The sequence below is a fragment of the Meleagris gallopavo genome, chromosome 3 (assembly GCF_000146605.3).
Source record: "Meleagris gallopavo isolate NT-WF06-2002-E0010 breed Aviagen turkey brand Nicholas breeding stock chromosome 3, Turkey_5.1, whole genome shotgun sequence".
Classification (NCBI taxonomy): Eukaryota; Metazoa; Chordata; class Aves; order Galliformes; family Phasianidae; genus Meleagris; species Meleagris gallopavo.
Genome location: NC_015013.2, coordinates 34,429,985 through 34,452,884, shown reverse-complemented (window position 1 = coordinate 34,452,884; position 22,900 = coordinate 34,429,985). Strand labels below are relative to the sequence as shown.

General features: G+C 35.7%; 1 protein-coding gene across 2 annotated transcripts in view; it reads left to right on the top strand.

Moving 5' to 3' along the window:
• ANKS6 (ankyrin repeat and sterile alpha motif domain containing 6) overlaps positions 1-22,900 on the top strand; it is a 31,101-nt gene extending 8,201 nt beyond the window's left edge. Inside the window, exons 5-16 of one of the 2 annotated variants that reach the window (XM_010708640.3) lie at positions 629-777; positions 5,872-6,076; positions 6,741-6,790; positions 7,807-8,010; positions 9,781-9,946; positions 10,582-10,751; positions 13,568-13,757; positions 15,080-15,196; positions 16,845-16,912; positions 18,070-18,186; positions 19,089-19,185; positions 20,559-22,900. In XM_010708640.3, the coding sequence (XP_010706942.1) occupies positions 629-777; positions 5,872-6,076; positions 6,741-6,790; positions 7,807-8,010; positions 9,781-9,946; positions 10,582-10,751; positions 13,568-13,757; positions 15,080-15,196; positions 16,845-16,912; positions 18,070-18,186; positions 19,089-19,185; positions 20,559-20,572 (1,547 nt within the window). In that variant the 3' untranslated portion in view covers positions 20,573-22,900. Of the gene's footprint in view, positions 1-628; positions 778-5,871; positions 6,077-6,740; positions 6,791-7,806; positions 8,011-9,780; positions 9,947-10,581; positions 10,752-13,567; positions 13,758-15,079; positions 15,197-16,844; positions 16,913-18,069; positions 18,187-19,088 lie in introns of both variants that reach the window. The other variant, XM_010708639.3, reaches the window with a different exon arrangement.

The following is a 22,900-nucleotide window of genomic DNA, read 5'->3' as shown; positions in this document are numbered from 1 at the left end:
ATATATAGGTCAGTTCTGTCTGCCCTTCTGAAAGTCTTTCCTTATTTCTGTGTAAAACACAATTTTACAGAATATTTTTTTGCTTTCCTGTCCTCATCTCATGTTTGTTCTTTTTTCTGCCTCTTCCTTTGCTTTTTTCTTACTTTTTTTCTCTCTCTCTTTTTTTTTTTCTTACCATATCTTTTCAGTCCCTCCATTGTCCAGGCTGAACATCTCCTTTCTCTTTGGGATTTAATTTCAAGCTTCTTTTCTGCAACCTGCACTTGAAGAAAGAATGTTCATTTTTCTCTGCTCTCTTCTATGTCAGGTGAGAAAAGGGAGCACCACAATGCTGTTCTGAACTTATGCAGAGTACTAGAGCAGGCAGTTCACTTGGTCACACCACTGATTCCAACTGAATCATATTCCTATTTATTCTGCTAAATATCTTTAGAGAGATGATGGTAAGACTACAGCTCATTGTGTGGGGAGAAGGGGTGGGAAACAAAGATGTCGGTACTCATCCGTACTGAGAGTTTTAGATTTATTATTAAACTTTAGTGGGAATTATAGGAAAATCGTTAGCATTATTAGTTGTGATTTGGCAAAGCAAAATAGAATAAAAAGTATCTTAATTTATTTCTTTTAGACACAGAACTTGTACGGTTACTCGCATCAGCATGCATGCAAGTAGACAAAGACAAGAATAAAATGAACAGCAGATCATCTTTGCCTTCTTCCAGAAGTAGGCAATCCTTAAATGTCCCAATGCTGCCAGATGACAAAGGAGGTCTAAAGGTAAATGGTTTTATTCATCCTTCATGTGTGAAGCAGAGAAGGTCATTTCAGAGAAGTAGTTTATAGCTAATGTGTACCAAGTTGTTGGGATCCTTCCCTTTCTGAATTCCTAATTGGCAGTGTTTCTTAGTTTTATGAAATGTAGTATATGTCCAGCTTTATTTCTCTTCAGGTAACAAGGCAAAGAGAAGACTTTTAAAGAAGAGTCAGCATCAAAGCACATTTCAGTGCCTAGAAGTAGGGGTGATAATTAAATAGTGGAAGGCACTACATTCATGAGTTTGGAACTGAATTTCCCTTATGATCCTAGTTTTAAATCATGCAAATGTAATCTAATTTTCACAGACTTTTCCTGTACTCAAAACTAATCTTCTCTTCTTTGGAATGGGATTACTGGGTTACTGGATTTTTTTTCTATCTATCTCCTAACACACTCAGAAGCTGCTTTTTATGTATTTGTTCTAGGTAGAAATTACAACTGTAGTTCTTTATATTTTGCTTCTATAGTTGACACTAGAAGGAAGAAGGGTGACGTAGGTGGGAAACAGAAATTCAGGTCATCTATTCAAAAATTCTGTGGATGTGTGCAGGACAGCCAAAGAAACTGAGAGGCAGGCTGTCTCTGTCATCTAAATGTAAGATTCATCATGAAGCAGTAAGCTTCTAGGAGGGTGGGTAGACTTCATTTAAAGCATGAATGGAAGTTGGCATTGAAAATTTTGAAGGTCATAGCAGACCTTTACTATGAAAAGTGACATGCAAGAGTGGAGGGCTTACATGTCCTCTGTGTAGAGCAACTGCAGTGCTGTATCCTTAACTAGAAATTAGCAATTAACCAGTAGCAAAAAACAGTGGATGCCATTTGAATAAGGATATTGTGACTTGTGTGATCTGTCCTCAAAAAAAGAAGAAAAAAACATATTAGTTTATTCTGTTGTTGTTGCTGTATTTGTTTGCTTAGGTGAACATGTTTTGGTGATTATATGCCTCAGAGTTTCTCTGCATCTGTGAACTCACAATTTTTACATAAACGTTACCAGAATCTTGGAAACATGTGTTAAATTCCAGTCTATTCCTGAACATGAATTTTGAAGATTATTTACAATTCTACTTTAGAATCTGTTCTACAATTCTTGAAGTGACAAGTTGTTATTTTCATGTGATTATCCTTTGGTATCAGTTTCGATGGACCTTTTAGGAATGCAGTTATCTAGCTTTGCCTAGTCTTAGAAATTGTGTAATGCAGATCAACAGCTGGTCAGATTACAACTCCTGCAGAGATATGGGGCAAGGGCCTGAATTGGAGTGATGTAGGATTTCAATGTGAAAGTAGAAAAAAAGTAATTTTGAGAGATTTGTCACTGATAACACTGATTCACATTTAATATATTTACATGTGTCACACCCCGATCCCTGGTTTATTTCACCCAGAGAGAAGACAGTCACTACAGTGTACTTTACTGGCACACCCTGTCCTATTCTTTGATCTTGCACAATTTCTCCCCTTCTTCAGAAAGTTGTGCTTGGAACCATACTCCACAACTTGTAGAATGTTTTAATATTTGGTCTCAAAGCAACAAAACTTCATATTATCTACAAGTCTTAATCAAGCACTTTTCCAGCAGAAATTGTATTCTATATAATTTTCCTGTGTGTGTGTTTAAACAGATAGATAGTTAGAAACCTGGAAGCCTATATAACTTCCTCTTGCTTATAATGCTTTATTAACTATTTTGTCTGATTGCATTTTCCACATCTTATTCTTCTTACAATGTTCGGAGAGTAAAAATGACATTCTCAGAGTTACTGGGGTGGTCATCAAACTCATCTTGCTTTTGACTAGTGTGCAAGGAGAATGCCTAAGTGAGGATCTGTCTTTTGCAATGGTTGTTCTTCCATATGGACAACTTATCTGCATGAAGCCAGGACTATAAAACAAACTGCCCAGAAGTTTTTAGTTAGTTATTTATGGTGACTCAACCAAAACATAAATTTTCTATCTAGGTCAATGCAAATGGCAAAACATGGAATCTTCTGAATCACAGGAAAAGGAAGAATGAGAGGGAACTTCAGGGGCCTACTTGCCTTTTTGTAAGGAGAACAAATGAGTATGACAGGAGCTTCCTTGACAAAGTTTCTAGTCTCCTTTCTCTCACTGTGATGAAGAAGATCTCATGATCTCCCTCCACATCTAGTTCTACTGTTTGTCTGTTCCTAGAGTCAGATTTTTTTTCCTCTGATCTAATCCAAATCTCTCTTGCTAGGTCCAATTTGATAGATTATTTTTCAATTATCAGTGTCCAGCTTCATCTTTATAAGAACTACATATATATTTAGATATCAAATTCTCCTCATCCTCTTATTTACTATTTTCTTACTCAGATTTCCTTGTTTGCAGGCTATGATTCCTAAACTTCAGATTATTTCTAGTATGTCTCTATCTGTTTTAAGGTGAGGTATCCAAAACAAGTAATGAAATTCTAACCTAGTTATGGGTTATAGGGTCCTAGTTATGTATCTCACTGAATGGTTGGAAACGTACCTGTTATCAAGCAGTAGGATTCTGTAGATCTGTTCTTACAGGACCTATACTTAATGGGATGATGCAACTCTGATTTCCATTTTTCTACAGTGCAGCTGTTTTGCTGCTTATTCCTTTTTATGTATTTTACACTTGATTTTCTCTTCTTATGTATCACCTTGAATCCTACTGAAAAATGTGAATTTATCAGTATCATTTAGAGTATCTGTCCAGATGTCTTACACAAACTATACAAAATAAATTCTGTTTCATCATTGCTTGTATTAATGAATATTTCCAAACTCATGTTTTATTCCGCTAAGTATTTTCTCCCAGTTTGAGAGTAAATTGTTGCCAATTTGTTTCTTAGTATGTCTTTTGGTCATGTTACTTTCCCTATATTATTTTTACTGGGAGCATATTTCCCTCATTCATTTAGAGTGTCGTACATGGAATAGTGATGAGCTTTATTAATGTCAAGCTATGTCAAATCTTCTCTTCCCTTTAGCTCACTTTAACCAGTTATCCTGACAGAGAGAAAGATTGATTTGGTGTGATTTATTTCTGACAAACCCATGCTAACTTTCTAATATTGCTATAAACATCTAAGGTATTTCTCAAGTGGCAGCACCATTTTTCTAATCTTTGATACCACTCCATTCTCCCATTGCTACTAGATCTCGGCCTTTTGATAGATGCTATTTTTATCTGTCAATACATTTTTGTTACTTGGCTTTTTTCAACCTAGTTTAAAACCCTTTATTCCAGCTTCTGTATGTCCATGAGACAAAAGGTTTATGGACAGGCCACAACCTTCTGCAGCAGCACACTGAAGACTCCAGAGCTCAGACGAGTGTACTCTAAGCCCAGAAGACAAATGAACCTCTCTGCTAGAATTCCTTTCTTGTCAGAGAGTAGTGCAGGTGTTCTGTACCGTAATGTAGTGGCAGCTCTTACTTTTCAAGTGACTTTGTGATGAGAGCATATGTTAAGAAATCAGAAGCACTGTAAAGAGTAGCAAGTATGAGAGGAACTTACATGTGATCTTTTTGCTCAGTGAAGCTATTTTGATCCCTTTACAAGCAAGCCACATTGTACAAGCTGTCCCTTTTGTAAGCTCATTGTTCTCCACATTAGAACTAGAGGGATTTTTTCACCCTTTGATTTCCTTTTGGCAGGTGAATAAATGCTGAACTCTGTGGTTTTTGTTTCTTTCTCAGAACCATTTGTCTCCATTGCCTTTTTCCCTCAGGTCTTTGTTGCTGAAAGTAATGTAGATCTTTATTAGTTATGGCTCCAAAGAGATACAAAGGTCTGAGTACTTTGTCCATTACTAATACTCTGTGCGGATTTTAAAATTATCTTAATGATCATTTGCTAGAGGGATTGATTCATGGACAATAAGTTTACAGTTTATATTGCTTGTTTCTACTTTATGACAGTTGGGAAGAGTTATATCAATAAGCAGTTGAAAATTATTAAATGCCAGGGAGAGAGAGGGATATGTATGGTGAGAAAAATGGCTAAGTATAAAGAGTAATCTACAAAAGTATGTGTCTGGACTGGACATTATATAAAGCAGTCTTGATGAAGTATTATAATTTTTAAATGACTAAATTTTTTAAGTGTTCCAGAAAGCAAAGAAGAGACTCTACTAAGAACTAATCAGATCATCTTTAGAATCTTGACTTATCTGGCTCCAAGCCACGTGAAGTTTAATACAAACTGTATGGGTCTTCTTAATATAAACTGTAAGTCCTGTGTAGCCTAGAGAAGTGTAACAGGGGAACCATCCTCCATACTGGAAGCATCTTGCATCATCCATCTACAAAAATACAGAAATCTGTAATCTATTTGGATAAATTCTGTTTTGAGAAAATTCAGACATTATCCTTATATACGATACCTACATAGGTAGAGGCTCCAGGTACAGTAGTCCTTAGGCAGTATTGTTTTCTGTATCGTTTTATTTCCTTGCCTTGTTCTTTGGCAGGCTATAGTCTCTCTCCAGTCTGGGAGTGTTAAAGTTATCTTTAACAGGTACAGAAGCACTATATGTATGGTGAATCTTGATTTTGACAGTAATACTGTCAGAACTCTGTTGGTTTGTCACTAATTTTAAAAATCTGAAGGAGAGGCTTCCATGCCACTCCAATAATTTCTACATATGTCTCTAAAAAGAAGAAAACATGCATTCCCAGTCATTGATGCCATGGTGCAGAGGAATGGACGGTAAAATTGAAAGTTTATTGTCAGATTAAGTATTTGCCATGTAGCTGTAATGATTTCTGGCTCAAATTAACATAGTATTGTTGTCTACTTCATCTTTTCAGTTAGTGTGCAAAAATATTGTCAGCTATTTTCCAAATGAAGAATAAGGACAAAGATTAATCTTACCTATGCCTGATGAAGAAGGATTCTGTTGATATTTGCAAATCATTTTAACACTGCGTTTGTAGTTTCGCTCTGGAACTCTTTTATCACTGCAGTAAGGATTACCTAATTGTACATTTATTTTCCTCATGCTTTTATTTTAGTTGGAACTAAATTGTTCTTTTTCCTTCTCAATCCAGTCTTGGTGGAGCAGGATGTCCAATCGGTTCCGCAAGCTGAAGCTGACTCAGACATTGCGCCATGGATTTTCTTCCAATCAGTTTGGGCCTTTTCCTGATGAACCTGAATCTTCATTAAATTCCACCATGAAAGCAGTTCCACAGAGTGACACAAACTCCTCTGGAACTTCTGATGCTCCCATGGCCTGGGTCACAAATAACACAGGTAATGATAAAGCTGGAGTTGTCTGATAGGAAGTGAGCTCTTATGGGATAGTCAAGATGATAGTATTTCTAGTTTATTAGTTCTTGTTTAGTTTAGTGTAGCTGATAGGTCACAAATTCTATCTGTATGGTATAGAAAGAGATACATTTGTACTCTTGTCTGTTGATGGTGCTGAATGTTGAGGACAACCTTCTTTCAGCAGGAAAATGCTACAGTAACACTGGTACTGCTTTGTAGCAGGCACCCTTAAATTTGTCAGGAATGGACAGCCCACTCAAGAATTGTTCCTATCCTCGATAAAATAATTTATATTGTAAAAATCAGTTTGTTTAAAAGCAATCTGAGAAAAAAGTTCAGAAAAGCCCAAATTATAAAGAATGCTTACCGAAATTGTACAGCTCTCTGTGCAGAAGTCCCACAGTTTGTAATGTGAAGAAAGACTACTGACTTAACTTTAATTTAGGTATGTGAGGCATCAGTGGAAAATGTGATTCTCTGCTTACTAAGGTTACAGCTGCTGAATGTTTCAGAATGGTTGTACTAGCTGATCGTAGAAATCTTTTTGAACTATGATGGTTCTATAGTTCTGTGCAAACAAAAGCTATCCTTAAGAATAAAAAGCAGGGGCATACAGACAATAAAACTTCATTTATGTATTTTTCAGGTGTAAACACTGCAAAAGGAGGGAAGGATGATGAATTATTGACGACCATGGTATGTTAAACATTCTTGGCATGTTCAGAAGATAATGCAGTTAGTGTTTCCTTGTGTTGTTTGTTTTGCTTTTGCTTTGTTTTGTGTTTGTTTTACACAATATACAAGTCACCATTACAAATAGAACTATCACTGGTTGGTAGTCAGTGGAGCGGAACTGACAAGCTATGATACATATGTTGTTTTATAGACTAGGAAGTACTACAAATAGTACATTATGACAGCTCTTGATGAATGTTGACTTCTTTCATGAGTTATCCTTTTGTATGATCAGCTATGAATTAGTAAAATAGATTGACTGAATGGCTGATTACTCACTGACAAGTGGTATGCTGTGAGGAAGACATGAAACAGAGTAATCTGAAAGTGAGAAATAAAGTAAACCATGAAATAGTTTGGGATGTATATTTATATTATTCTGTTTCTTCTTTTGTTGTGCTTTATCTTCAAGTTCTCCTACAGGTTACTCCATGGAGATGTCATTACATTTGGTTGGTGATCTTTTATTTTCTCTTTTAAGAAGATTGAGTAAATTTTGATAGGACTCACTGACAGAACTCCAGGGAACCAGTATCACTTTGCTGCTCTTTTCTTTTTTTCTGGTGAATACATGTAGGGCAGGAACAAACAGTTGTTCAGTATTTCCAGGTGTCTTATCTAGGAGATCAGAGAGGACAGCCTTACCAAGCATCCTGTTTGTTGTTTCTTTTGAAGTTGCTTGTTAACATTCCTGTTAAAACTGATGAAGAAAGGGACAGTTTGTGCCACTTCATGAACTGTAGTCTTTGTACTGAGTGAATGAACTTTCTCATGCCAATATGCACCTTGGATTCTGTCTGTTATTATGTGTTATGCATCTTCACAGATGGTACTTTTATGTCGCATTTCCATTTAATTTTGTTTAAAAATGCATTTGTCTCCGTCTTTTTATTTAACTTTGAAACAACATCATTAGCTTCCAGTAACGTTCTAAGAAGAATCTCATTTCTGTTTTCCTTTCTTTTTTTCCCTCTCAGTTGAGAAGTAGTGCTCCATTTACCAGGCTGCCTAATGATAAATTGAAAGCAGTGATCCCCCCTTTCTTACCACCCTCCAGTTTTGAACTTTGGAATTCTGATCGAACGCGAATCAGCAAAGATGGCAAAGCTGAACAGATGAGAACTGCCTGGCCACAGAGAGCAATCAAGCACGATTTTAACAGTAGCGGGAACTCAGATGTAGTAAGCAAATGAAATGTGTAAAAATAATACTGAGTGTTATTATGTCCGGGACGTGCTGGATGGAGAACCACATCAGTTCTGTGTTTAAAAATGATTTTGAACCTATTGTGTTAGCAATGTCTTCTCCTTCTAAGGTTTGCTTTTTAGGAAGAATACATACCTCTATGGGAGGAATGTAAATGGTGTGGAAGTTTTCTGTGAAATAAATTTGATGTTAATTGGAACAAATGACTAGCCATAAGGAATTTGCTGCAAACTGCTAAAGTGACTGTTGCTTCCACCCTTATTATTAGTTGCCAAAGTAAGCAAGTCATTCTAGTCATTCTAGTGTATCAGAAGCTGCTCTAGTTCTGAAGACAACCTGTGGGAGAAGAAGAAGGTTTCTCAGTTTTTTAGGAACTGGAAGTGAAGAAAAACTGCTGAGATATGTTGTATGCAAAAATACCCTGACATAATATGCTGAGAAGTTTAATAAGTGATAAAATTTTAGCTATTAATGACCATGTGACCTTAACAATCTTGACAACATTTTCTCTCCTAGTTGCTCACAGAGAAGACCCTACTTGCCTGAAATTGGACTCTAATATCCTAGTAAACTTTATTTTACTAGTCCAGAAGTGTATTTCCTATCAGTTCTAGAAATGTGACAGTGAAGACATTTTAGAATGATTTTTTTTCTGTCTTCCTGTTTTCGGTGAAAGTTAGATTAATATCACCAATAAGGAGGTTTAGGTGGAATGTAGTGCACTAGGGCAGACTGGATGCAACCTGGTTTAGAGGGTGGTGTCCCTGCCTATAGCAGGGGGATTGCAACTAGGTGATCTTAAAGGTGCCTTCCAACCCAAACCATTCTATGATTAGAAGGGAATTGATCTCAGGAAGGTAAGGTTTAATTTATCATCCTAAAAATGATTGTAGTAACGTAAATGGGACTTGGCTCACGTGTATAAAGAGATGAGCAAGGCATGTAAAAGAATACTAGCCACTAGCTACATTTCTGTAGGGAAAGAAATGAGAAATGTGTTACTCAGAGAATAGGAACATGGAGAGAAATATTGTAAATCAGAGCTGGAAGAAGTTATTTGAGTAACAAGTTAAGAAGCACAAAAATGCTGAGCTTCAGGAGTCGTATATCAAATGGTTGGCAGTGGCCAATATTGTGTAAGGAGAATTCAAGGAAGTTGCAGACATGGTTGAGCATTTGGATACCATATAGGTATATCTTTACTGCATCAATTAAAATAGTAAATGGTGCAGGTAGATGTTTACATTGAGGAGAATATGAATATGCAGCTGGAGGAGAGAAAGTTCATGTTGCTTGTTGCAGCTTCATTAGTAAGAAAGAAGGATATTAAGGCTGAGAAGGAGGTGGTAGCTGTTCTGTAAGATGGGAGAGACAAAAAAGGATTCTGCATGAAAGAAGTTTTACTTTTTTTTTTTTTGCCACTAATCATAATTTTTTGTATATTATTTCTCAAGTGCGTTGCATCTGCTCATTTTATGTTGGCCAAAAGTTTAGGAGGATTAATACATTTATTATGATGTCATTTTTTTCACTGAAGGCATATTCAATATACAATATACATTTATATAAATAAAGATTTAAATATGTTTGTATAAATATATATGTATATGCAAAGAAAGAATATTTTGTATATCCTTCTGTTTCTTCACTGAAAGATCCTGAACTAAAAATATGTAAAATAGCTGTTGAAGTTTAATTTTTGTTTTGCTTGAGGAAGATAATTTTTTTTTTTTTTTCTTTTTCAGACATCTGTTAGCAAAGGTACGAGACCAGTCAAATTACCAGCATTTGCAAGAAGACCTGCATCTCCTTCAAATTCTACCAATTTCAACCATTCTCCTCATTCTTCTGGTGGATCCAATAACATTGCAGGAATTAATAGGCATGGAGGAGAACTGCATAACAGATCAGGTACCATGATGCTATCATTTTTAATACAAAAGTCACTTGAACCTGATTCACCCAAAAAACAAAGCAGTATTTCTAATGATGTTGAAAGATATTAAACCTCTTCTGAAATCTCTTGCTGCACAATCAACATTTCTATGAAATGTTGGAACAGAGGTGAATACCTTTGGATACCTACATAAGGGAGCAAAAGCCTCTCATCTGTTGCAGAAGTCTCATAGGTTAACTCCTCTATCAGAAAAACTTTTTTATTTTATTGAATCCACTCATGGTGATTCAGATGTACACTTGTCCATTACAGCATGTATTTCATGGAGCTTACATATGTGGCTTGAACTGTTTCTGCCAATTGTAAAGAAAATATGGTGAAACAATGCAGGAAATGTATCCAAAGAGGATGAAAGTCAGCTGCATATGTGTGTGTGTACGTAAACAAGGTTGGCTCCTCTCCTCTCATGGCTGGTTTTTTGCTCCTTTGTTGAAAGTTGCTGAACAGATATGAACCTTAAAGTTCCCTCTTACGCAGTCAGTTCTGAAGTGAGATTGAATGACGAAGACAGGTGAATTGAGTATTAACAGACATTTAAAATTGATGATCTCAACTCTGTGTGTTGGGTTTTTTTGTTTGTTTTCCTTAGGTGGCAGTGCAGACAATGTTTTATCACAGATTGCAGCCCAAAGAAGAAAAGCAGCAGGCTTACCTGAACAGAAGCCCAGCCAACACAATAGTCCAGTCCAGGCAACTCCTTCATCCACCCTGTCTGATATGCAATGTGCTCAAACAGTTGGTAATGGACACGTAGTAAAGGTACAAATGAATATAAGTTTTTCTGCTTCTAAATTCGCTTATTTTAATAGGTCACATGTCAGTCATGAGTGATTGATAAGTACAGCTGTGTGACATTGCGCAGCCTAAAATTAATTAATTAACTGCTATAGCAGTGGAAACTTTACAGCTTTACAAACCCTTTTTGTAATTACAAATACTCAAAGGATCAGACCTAATAATGAAGTACAATTTTGCTTTATTATTAATTTCACTTTGTTTTACAAGCAGTAAATGTAATACTTGATTTTGAGGTATATATGTTCTGTTATTTTGAATTCATATTCTTATGACTTCCATCCTTGACTAATAATTGAGGCTTGTGTTTTATATGTTAGTTATTCCTAAGCTTTCCTCTGAAGCTGAGGAAAGCTTCCTTCCAAACCTGAGTGAAAACTGTTAGATAATGGGAACCAGGATCTGATCATCCCAATAGTATACAGGTACTGGACCACAAGATGTTGTTTTTAAACAGTATAAACATCAAGATGTCATGATCAAAATCAGGTTTTGCTCACAAGCACTGGATATCTTATCTGTGCTGACTTTTCTGTGGATTTCCTGAAATAGCTTTACCCTCATGACCTGCCCATTTTTGGGTGTGGACTTTGAAGCTAAAGGCTGCATAAAGCAAAATTTTCAAGGATGAAGATGTAAAATCTTCAGACTCTGCACAGAGGCATGTTAGAGAGCAGCATCCTTGAAGAAGAAATTATATACTGTTGTGAAATGTGTGTTTGTTCACACAGGAAAAGTTTAAATTTCAGACAGCAAGAGAAAAAAAGCACGTAATTTGGAGTTTTAGTTCTGAAGTCCTTTATTCTGCAACTATTAGTACACATGACCAAGAGAAAAATTCAACTTTTTCTTGTGTAATCTCCAGAAAACTCTCTTTTTTTGTTTTGTTTTCTTCGCATGTTCATAAGATTCTTCTTAGAACTTTGCCTGAAACAGTAATGGCTGTAATGTAAAATTATTACATTTGCTCTCTTATTCTGTGATGTCTTCTATGGGAACAGTAAGGAGTAGGCATGTTTAATAAGTGAAATTTTGATGTTAAACAAAGTCACAAAGTGATTTAAAAAGCGAAATTTCAGAGGGCAACAGTCAGAAAAAGAAAAACGTGCAACTACCAATGCCAAAATAGTTTCCATGAACAGTCACCGTGCGATCTGTCAGCCCTGACTCTAAATGGACTACCAGTCATGTTTTAAAATTGAGATTAAGAGCTAAAAATCTATAACTCTGCTGGACTCCAAAAGCTATGGACTTATAATCTTTCCTTCCTTTCTACTCCACATAACTACTCTGCAGGTTATAAATGATCTGTCTCTTTCCTTCTAGTAGACAAAGTCACTTTATTATCCTCTTCCCTCCTTAAAGTCTCCCCTGCTGAACAGATACCAAAAGCTTTTTTCTTTCAGAGGTGGTCTGAACAATATATTTCTAATTAAATTGTCAGCAGTTGCTCTCAGCTTGTTTTTGTCTTGGAAATAATTTCAGAACTGCTTATACATCCAAAAAATCATACTTTTTTTCCTAGTTCCATTAGTTGGCCTATTAAGGTATAATATCTGTGCCTGTAAGCTTTGACCTGCTGATCTTAAGGCCCGTCATTACAACATTGCTGCCAGTAAGAAGTTTAATTATTATTCACACTCACAGTGGAAGATGTTAGGGGATAAAGAAGTAGTGAGTAATGATGCACTATAAATCATCTTCTGGGAATGCAGTTCATAACTCTATTTAAAAGATTTTTAAATAGAAGTTATGCTAGTATGTTAGAAATGCAACAACTCTTCAGTGCTCTTTGCTCAGATGTCCAGATGAAGTTAGGTTTACCCATCAACAATAAAACATATTTTTGGTGTGGATCTCACTATGATGTTCACATATCATCTCTGGGATGATTTTCTGGACAGCAGTGTCTGCTGGGAATACACAGTTACATAGGGATACACACTGGCTGCAAGACCTTAAGCAGCCCACTTTGTTGTAATAAGCAGCATAAGTGCTGAAAATGTACTGTCTGTAACCATTTTGGAAACTCTTGTGTCCTCCCATTACGATTATTTTGTCTAAATTTGGAACTGATCTAAAAAGTGCCATGCAGTTACACTGATCAATTTGCAAATGCTGTCCATGAGAGGAGAGACTGTACAAGACTTAAAGAAAGGAAACAAAAAGCTGAGTAATAATTTATAGGGTGATGTAATTTGTATAAGTGCAGACGATACACCAAAAGAAGAGCATTCTGCAAATGTCAAATAATAGACTAGAGAGAGAGAAATTTGGGGTTAGGTAATAATCAAGTTTGACGACTGTCTGCAAACTTTCATTCCAGTGAAGCAAGGAGTTTTAGTATACCTGCATGAAATGTTACTTTAAAACAGCATCTGATACACTCTGAGGAGCTTTAATTAAGGATTTTTTATTTAATTAAAACCTAGAATAAAAAAGATCTGTGTTATGTTGACCTGAGTCAAAATAATGTCACCTTTTATATGCAGACTAATTATAATGCTTATGTAGAGAATTGCTTTATGAAAAATAATTTTCCTGTTCCAAAATTGCAGCCTTGGTACATTTATTTTCCTTAATGAATTTGAGAGAACAGACTCTCACCTGGAATAAGTCAGTATTACTCAACTGTTGCAACATGAATTAAACAGATACATCCAGTTGTGTCTACATGCTCTGCAGAAATGATTCTATGAATTGTAAATAATATGGAAACATCATATATAGGTAAATACTTTTTTTTTTTCTTCCCTAAATAATTATGTTATTAACTGTAGCAAAAAACAGAGATGACCAAAAGGCCTCCATCTGGAACTTCATCTACATCTAAAAGCACATCACCAACTCTCACACCTTCCCCATCACCCTCTCCGTCTCCTAAAGTTCACAACATGGAGTCCTCTCTCTCCTCTTCTCACAGACAGGCCAAGAGCAACGGTTCCAGCAGTGGTACTATTACAGAAGATGGTGAGTAGATCACTGCAATTACAAGTGATTCATTTATCAAGAGTACATAGTGTTTAAAACTATAATTGTACTGGTCTATTGTCTATTTGCATGAGAGTAAGAACATTTTCTTATGTAGAAAAAAATATTTTAGTCTTTTCTGCTTCGAAATTTGCATTCCAGCAGTAACAGTGGGTGTTTATCTTCCAAAAACTATGATCACTTCCAGTTTGAGGGAGATAATTGCCATTCTAAAGGTATCATAGAGCAAGTAGGCCACTTTTATGGCGTGTCCTTTCTTCCTCCATTTTCTGGCTTAAATATGTTTTTCCATCACTTACTAAGGGTAGAAAACTTTTCTCCAAATTTGAAGTTAAAATGTTTTTAATAAATTCAATGAAACAAATCATTACGAAAAGACAATTTTTGATTCATACCAATTTATACTTTTCCAATGAGATTATTTATTTTTAACTTGAATTTTTAGGTCGAAATTACAACTTCTACTTTAAAAGTCCTCTTGCTACAGGATATTTGGAAGTAGAATATCAATTACTTATTTTTTTTTTTCTTCTGTTAACATTCCAAAACTTGAGAAAATTAGCATGACTCAAAATCTATTAAATAAGAGATGTGGATACTTTTATCTAGTTTCTGCAGAAACAGATGTCCTATATTTGCTGTGGTTGTTTTCTGTTTGTTTGTTTGGAAAGTGTCAGGATTGATTTTTATTTTCATTTACGCTAACTTTCTGTTGGCACTGTACTTCCAAGTTTACCCTAAAGGGAGGCGTTATTTGACCCACTTTCTATCCTCTTATCATGTCCTAGCTGTAACATATTGTACTGACAACTGGAGAAAATCCTTTCACGCTTCAGTTAGTGCCATTTTATAATAACGACTTGATAACAAAAAAGTTGTCAGGTTAGAAATATATAGAGAGGGAAATAACTGATTCTTGGAAAAGAAAAGGAATTCCCCAAGCTATCAGCTGTTATAATCTCATCTTGAGAAGCAGCGTTTTATGACAGCACCACTAGTGCTATGATACAGCAAGTTTCTTGCAGAGGTATAGATTGTCAGAAGCTGAAGTAATTCTGGGTTCGCTGTGTTTGTAAGCTTTTATACTTGAGTGGTCCTTTAATTCAAGGTCTTCTCTTATTGTTAGTTTTTCATCAGTAACAGCTTAGAGGCCTAGCAGTAATCAGAAGAGTAAGTTATGTAGTGTTAACTATTTCTTATTTCAAGTAAACTGAAATGAATTTCCCAGTTCATTTTCTTTGGTTATGGCTTGAATGACCAGTAGGCAGTGTGATTCAGAAGCGTGCATGGTTTTTTCTTAGGTAATCACTTGGTGGACCATCAACAGCTTTTTCCTATTCTGAGAACCAGTGACATAGAGAATCATGAAAGAAGAAACCACATGAGAGCAAAAGGAGGTGGTGACAACTTGGAGAAAGGTAACCTTACCCTACTTCTACTCCTATAGAACAGTACCAAAGAGATGCTAAATGTAGCAGAGCTCAGAGAACCTATGTTTGTTCAGACATGTAGATAAGGAGACTAGATATAAGTGTAAGAAAGACCAAACTTAGAGAAAAAGCAAAGGTGAAACAACTTTCAATGTGGGAATTACAAAATTGAGATGTTTCTGGTTTTGTTCGAAATTACTGTATAATACAGGAACAGGAAGAGGGAAAGAGGAAAGGAGAACTTGAAAATATTGTCTAAGTTTGATATGCCTCTACAAGTTAAGCATATCAAACAAATTGTCGAAATAAGAGACAACTGCAATTATCACTTCAGTTTTCTATGGGGTTTTCTGTGTAAACAAAAGACTTCCACAATGGTGAACAGAAATATCTGTCCATCTCAAGATACCTGATGTCTTTTGAGAAGCTTAGAGGGTGAAATTCTCATCCGTGTTTTTAAAGACAAAGAAGGAAATAAAACCAAAGTATATTTAAAATGGAATGGTTATGTCTTTGCAATGAAAGCAAGTTTACATAGGGTATGTTATATTAAATACAGTTTCGTTGTATAATGTTTTCACTCATGTTTTTTCACTTAGAAGGTGGTAACACACTGTAACAGATTGCCCAGAGAGGTTGTGGATGCCCCATCCCTGGAGGCATTCGAGGCCAGGCTGGTTGTGGCTCTGGTGGTTGGTGACCCTGCACATAGCAGGGGGTTTGAAACTAGATGATCTTTGAGGTCCTTTTCAACCCAGGCCATTCTATGATCCTATGATATGTTTCTATGATATGTTCTTCATTTTACATTAGCTTTTTGGTTCAGATGATAATTTTGGTAATACAGGCATTGTTTGTGACACCATAACAGTAAAAATCTTGAGTTCAGAGAAGTACTGTGTAATCAAGAGAGGTAATGGTGAGGTAATCTAAAACTGCAGTTGTTTTTAACTAGGTAATCACATTTCAAAAGTGTTTTAAGAGTTGCTAGCAGGTCCTCGAGCTTTTAAGTCGATCAGACTTTGAGAGGAAGCCCAATATCCAGACCTGTTAGCCTGGGAAGGTAATCTTATGAAACTTAAATTCTGCTCAAGTTTCACCTTATTTGGACCTCAGCTATCTGTGTTCAAGACTGGATGTCAGGTGCTTGAGCAGAAGAGATTTGCATGTACCCTTCTTGTATCAATGTTTTCAATAAGTAAGTGGGTAGGTGCTTGCTCTACATTTTACCTTCTTGAATCATGCTATGGAAATTCCTCATTCAGTTCATAGACTTCTTGAAAAGTTTTGATGTATAGACAGCCTGATCTGAATCAGCCATCCAGGGCCAAGCACCTGCATTTTAGGCATTAAAGCTGTCCTCAAAAGTTTGTTTAGTTAAGATTGTTTTTATGAGGAAGAAAGGAGAATACAGCAAAAGGATTTTATCCTACCAAGGTATGACTGGATAGAATTACAATAAGAGAGTATTTTTACTTTTGATGCAGAGTAAATGTGATTGGTTTTATGTTACAGTCTGTCATGGTGTGGAATATATCACTTGATAATATGTCCTCAGCAGTTAACATTGCAGAGATCGATACAATTGATCTTTTCTTGACCTTTTTTTTTTTTTTTTTTCTTTTGTACATTACAGATGAGCTGACTGGCATCCTTAAAAAATTGTCCCTTGAGAAATATCAGCCTATTTTTGAGGAACAAGAGGTAAATCTTTTTTAAAAGGTTTATTTTTTTGCTGTTTTAGAAAAAGTATGGTATGACACACATTGCATTAAAAGTATGATCCAAGATCTCAACTTTAATTTTTAAGTTTTACAACCATTTCTAGTTGCAAAAAGGACCTTGAAACATGGACAAAGTGATATTCCTAGAATTCTTCAGGAATGTATCAATGCCTTTTACACTGAATCTACATTTTGGTTATAGATGCCTCAGATATTTTTTTCTTCCATTTTTATATCCTACTTTCTCTATATATGTCCATATCCAATGGGGCTGAACAGTTTATAGGACGTGCTGTGTCACTTCTGAAATCACAGCTGGAACCTCACTTGCAGCTGGAGAACAGCAGGCTGTGAGTCTCTGAGATGGTTGTTTTCCCTACTTCATCTGCTATGAATAAGCAGAAGGTGATTTTAAACTGGAGAACTTGAGTGTTGTTGTAGATGAGACCTTTGACAGTGACTTACCTGAAGGATGGAATTAAAAAAAATAATTAGTGAAAATGAAAATAGTTCATTTCAGTGTTTAAGACATCAACAAATGCAAATAATCATTGCATGTTTATTTGTTGGAAGGCAGAGGGCAGTGAATGGACATGTAATAAATTGCTATTACTGTGGAGTTCAAGATTCAGCACCACGTACACTGGGCTTATTATTGTTCTCTAGAGTGCAAAGTTTCTCTCAGTATGAAGTTATAGATGTTTGTTTTTATCACAGCTTTGTGGATGTTCTGATACAGTACCAGTGATATATGAGCAAACCCTAAATTTTCCTTAGGAGGCAGTGAAAAAGTACACACAGTATTCTGAAAATCCAGCAGTGCTTTTAAAGGAGAGAAAAACCTTAGTCTGTCCAACAAACAGTTACACTAAGGAAAAGACTGTGTTTTTCTAAAGACCAATAAAATCCATGAACATTTAAAGTATATAATAACAAACAACTGAAGTATTAACAGCAGATTTAATATTCAACAGCAAGGTGGAAAAGTAGGTACCATGTGAAGCTGTCAATTTATTAAAGTTTTTTGCATGCACAATATGGAATATATTTCCAGTAATTTTATATAATTAAAAAAGAAATCTATCCTTCAATAGTGAATCTTACCTAGGTAAACACTTCTTCCTTTTTCACATGCAGGTGGATATGGAAGCCTTCCTTACTCTTACTGATGGTGACCTGAAAGAGCTGGGTATTAAAACTGATGGTTCAAGGCAGCAAATTCTGGCAGCTATTTCTGAACTGAATGCAGGAAAGGTACGTTTTGAAATATGGTACTTAATAAATTAATTCCAGGTTTGTTTGTATTGTTAATCGAATATATATTTGGAAATTCAATTGCAGATGTTAGCTAGAAAAGTGAAAGGAATGTTTTCCAAAGAAGACATTTAACATGCTTATTGAAGAATACCCTCTTTTCTGGTACCGCCTGTTCTATTTCATAAATTCTTCCCTAGTTCAGTAACTGCACTGCTCTTTTACAGAGTTTTACAAAGGCAAATATATTAAAAGTTGACACTAAAGCAAATGTTGGTCACGTTACAGTTAGTGAACACTGATTTCAGTGACACTAAGTTGAACATGATGTAAAATGTCTCCTTTGTTTTTCCTACCAATTTTTATTTTTTGTAATTAGATAAACGATCACTTGTCTCATTTCTCATTTATTTTTTTTCTGCCTTGTCACGTATACTAATGGTCTAGTGATGGTGTACAAGAAGCTCTGTTTGTGTCAAAGAGATTATGGACTGGAGAATCTCTTTAATTTGGACTGCTGAACTACTCAGCTGCTTTTTAAAGTTTCAGAGTTCATTCTCTCTGTAATATTGGAAGCTCACATAAACAAAACATAGTTCCCCAAGGTGAGATCAAAAGCAGCAGAGACAAAGCTACAAATTTGGAGAGGAAGATAATGCTCCATGCTGTTATAGCCATGAAGAAAATCCTGAAAATGCTTTTACTGCTGTCTGACAGTTTCAGGAGACTGCAAAATTTTCTATATACCTGCTAGAAAACAATTTTATATTATCCCTCATAATGCACTGTGACTCTGTGGGCATAGAAATGCATATTTTCCATGTTTTTGTGAACTTAGAATATTTTTTTCCTGAAACAGAAATATTTAATGTGGGCTTTTTTGTTTGTTTGTTTTTTCACAGGGACGAGAGAGACAGATTTTACAAGAAACTATACACAACTTCCACTCTTCCTTTGAGAGTAGTGTTAGTAACACACGGCCTCCTGGTCATTCCCAGAGTAAGTACTACCTGACATTAACTGAATGGTGTATCATTATTTCTAATTAATGTTAGTTATAGGACAGAATGTGGAAAACAAACTAGTTAACCATTTTCTTTGTTTGATGCATATCTGTGTCTTTCACTAAGATTGTAGAGAAATAAAAAAGAAGAGATATTTATAAGATCTGTGCAAACACTTCAATAGTATTTGAAAGGGGTGTAAGATTTTTGTTTAGCATTTATTATTATTGAACACAGAAAATGGATATAAGTATAGCAAAATGAAGTATATGATGAACAGCAGCAGTGAGAGGTGAGTTTCTGTATGATATAGGGTATTTGGTTCTTTTTTTCATAATGTTTATATGAGACAATTTCCTTTAGTGTAATCAAGTAGATCCAACGTATTTGAGGTTTGCAATTTAGTGTACTGGCTTGAACAGCTACTTTGATTATGTATTTATGTATGCATGCATTTATTTTGTATAGGTAATATTTTTATATGACTGCCTGTAGGTGCCTTGTTTAGTATACCTCCATTCCAACTACCAGTGTTAATTGCTAACCATTGCAGTGGCTAGCAAAACTAAAACTGCATTTTAAATTTTAGATCTATAATCAAAATGCATGGAAAGGTGTTCTGACCTACATCAGTTAAATACATTCAGCACAGTACACTTAGATGTTAAAGCTTTAAATTTCTGCCCTGCTAACAGTCTGAGCCAAAGACAAATACAAATCTGTTAATCGAGGTCAAGGAATAGGACGAAACTTATTCCTATTTGTATTTCTGGACCTATGTTTTAGCAGGAACATAAGGATCATAGAATCATAGAATCACAAGGTTGGAAACGACCTATAAGATCATCTAGTCTACTCGTCTTCTCATTACCACTGCTACCACAAGCTACTAAAAAGATATTGATGGCCTTAAGATATTAAAAAGATATTGAATGGCCTTAAGAAATTTACCCTCTTAAGTACCTTTACTTTCCTTCAGTTGCTTGTTTTTCACCTTGCATCCACTCACAAAATTACTACACTTTTTTTGTGGTTATGCTAAATATTTGAGGTGTTGTGTTCTTTAGCAGGCCTATGTAATGAATAAGTCCCAGTTGTTCCAATCTTAATCAGCTGAATATCATTAAATATGTGAAAAAAAGTTAAAACTGTAGTTACACTGCTGTCTTTGTGAAAACTGGTCATTGCTAAGGTAGTTAGCCAATGTGAGCAACTTCCTGGATTCCATATAGTTTGCATGACTGAAAGCTGTCAGGTATCAATGAATGCATTGTGCAGCTTACTTCCCATTCTCAGAGTAGTCAGCGTGTGTGGGAACTTCTGGATATCTCTTGATAACATTTCAGACTTGAAGAGCCTCTTCTGTAGGTATTACTAGGTGAGCAGAAGCCAATACTTGGAATTTGATAAAATGATGCATTGAACTGGAATTACTCAAGAACTGAAGAAACATACAGATGTAAATTGTCTTCAAGCAACTTGCTGATGTCTTGAAGACAGCAGAAATCAGTAATTGTGGCACAGAGCTGAGAAGAATGTTGTTTTGTAAGAATGAGGCAACAGTTGCTTCTGCTCATTGGAGATCTTGCTTTTGGATTATTGTGTGTGAGAGCTCCATGAAGTAGATTTGGTTAAGATACAGCAACAGAAGCAATAGCAGAGGAAGTGAACATGTAGGTAAAAGAAGTTTCCATACCAGGTAAGCTGCTTTTTATTTTAAAAAGTAGCAGTGGGACCTTTTCATAGTCTCTGGAACTTAAAGTAATTTCTAAGAAGGTGTAATATTTTAAAACATAAATCTGTTCTGAGTGAGATCCAAAATTCACAGCTGTACAGCTGTATCATCTGGTCTCATCTGACATTTGTGTAAAGAGCTACTTTCTTTCACATCTTTCATTTGTTGTGAATTTACCATTCCCCTTGTCCATTTTTGATTATCCTACTGGATCAGAAGTTACAGCAGATGATTTGTTCCTTCTTCACTGCCTCCATCTCACAGGTGATTTTATAGATATCTGTGATATTCTTCCTTAGCTGTGTTTCTTTTTCCAGATGGAAGCCTTGGAGGCTTCTTAAACATTCCCTATACCATAGTTTTTCTGTCTTCATTTCTTTTTCCCACTATATCCTTTTAGACTTGAAGATACCAGCCTGACGTAAAATACTCAAGATGTAGGCATATTGTTGACTTAAACTTGATGCAGTAATTGCTTTTGAAGTACCTTACCTTTTCAGTTCTCTTACCTTTTACTAGTTGCTTCGAGTACTTTGCTTTTTTAAGTACAGTGGAAGACTGAATTGGTACTCGTTGGAACTGTATGTTACAGCCCAGATCATCTACTGAGAGTGAGCTGAGAGCTTAGCATTTTATATTAACCATTCATACATTTTTTTTTTTTTTTCCTGTATGCCTAATTTCATATTAGCTCATTTTTATCTTCATCTGATTTTGTCTGCCTTAATACTGTCAGGTCACTAAAGTCTCAAAAAGTCCTTTATCCACTTCACTGTTTGCCTTTGTTTTTGTTTATGTGGGTAACTTAGGAAAATTTGTCGTTTGACTCTATATGCCCTTTCCCATTCATATGGGAATGTCCGTATAGTCCTCTGTGAAATGCTACTAGTGAATCTCTCCACTGTGGAAAGTCACTGTTTACTCTGACCTTCTGTCTTCTGCCTTCTTATCTATTCTTTATCCACACAAGAAATGTTTTTACTCTCTGGATTTCTTGTCTTAAGAGCCAGCCTTGGAACTTGCCAAATACCTTTTAAAAATTCAGGCATCAAGTGGATCTCTTCTGTGTATAATATTGTTGGCACCTTCAAGAAATTCCAGTAGGCTGATGAGACAAGATATTCAATTCCCTTTCTTAATTCTTTTCCACAACATTTCAGAGGTTCATTATTTCAATTTTTTGCTCATGCTTACTTTCCTCCTACTATTTGCCCTCTCTGTCTGCCTGTCTCTGCCAGGGTCTGTGTTTCCCTGGATCTCCACTGGAATCCTTGAAAAGATGAGCATCATTTTTTATCAGTTCTGTAACCTGGCAATATAAACAAGAATCTGCTCTCTGTTCTCAGAAGTTGAGCTGCTTAATCACTGACTTCCTCTAGAACTTGTGGCTTAGCAGTTTGTTACTTGCTTTGTGTATTTCTTTCATAATCTTTTTTTAGCAGTACTTCAAGTTAAGAGACCTTGGAATCCCACATAAGGAAGGCTTCTTTATGTGAAATGGGAACTTTCACAAGCTTCTCCATAGTAAATACACTTAGTTTTTGCTGTTAACTTAATTCTGAAGCTCTTATTGCCATCTAATAGTTGGATGGCATCATTGCATCTGAAACAGGTTACTTCTCTGAAATGTTTGAAAAATATATGAAATATTTATGCTTTTTGCTTGGTCTAATGCCACTGCTTTCTCTAGAGATCTTTCTGGACACATCGAGCAGTATGAGAAGAAAAGCTGCTTGATGATTCTCCCTTTCGTGATGTTGCTCATGTGGTAATAGTAGTATCCGACTCTTTCAACTGTGTCAGTGTCACTGTTTCATACCTATCACTGTGACCTCAGTATTTTGAGTAATTTTAAAAGCTTAGTACCTAAAATGGAGTGGCTGCAAGTGTAGCTCTGCTTTTATGAAGTTGCTAGCCTTTAGGGATGTAAAGAAGATAATGCATTGCAATCCCAACACATCCATAAGGCTCAGGA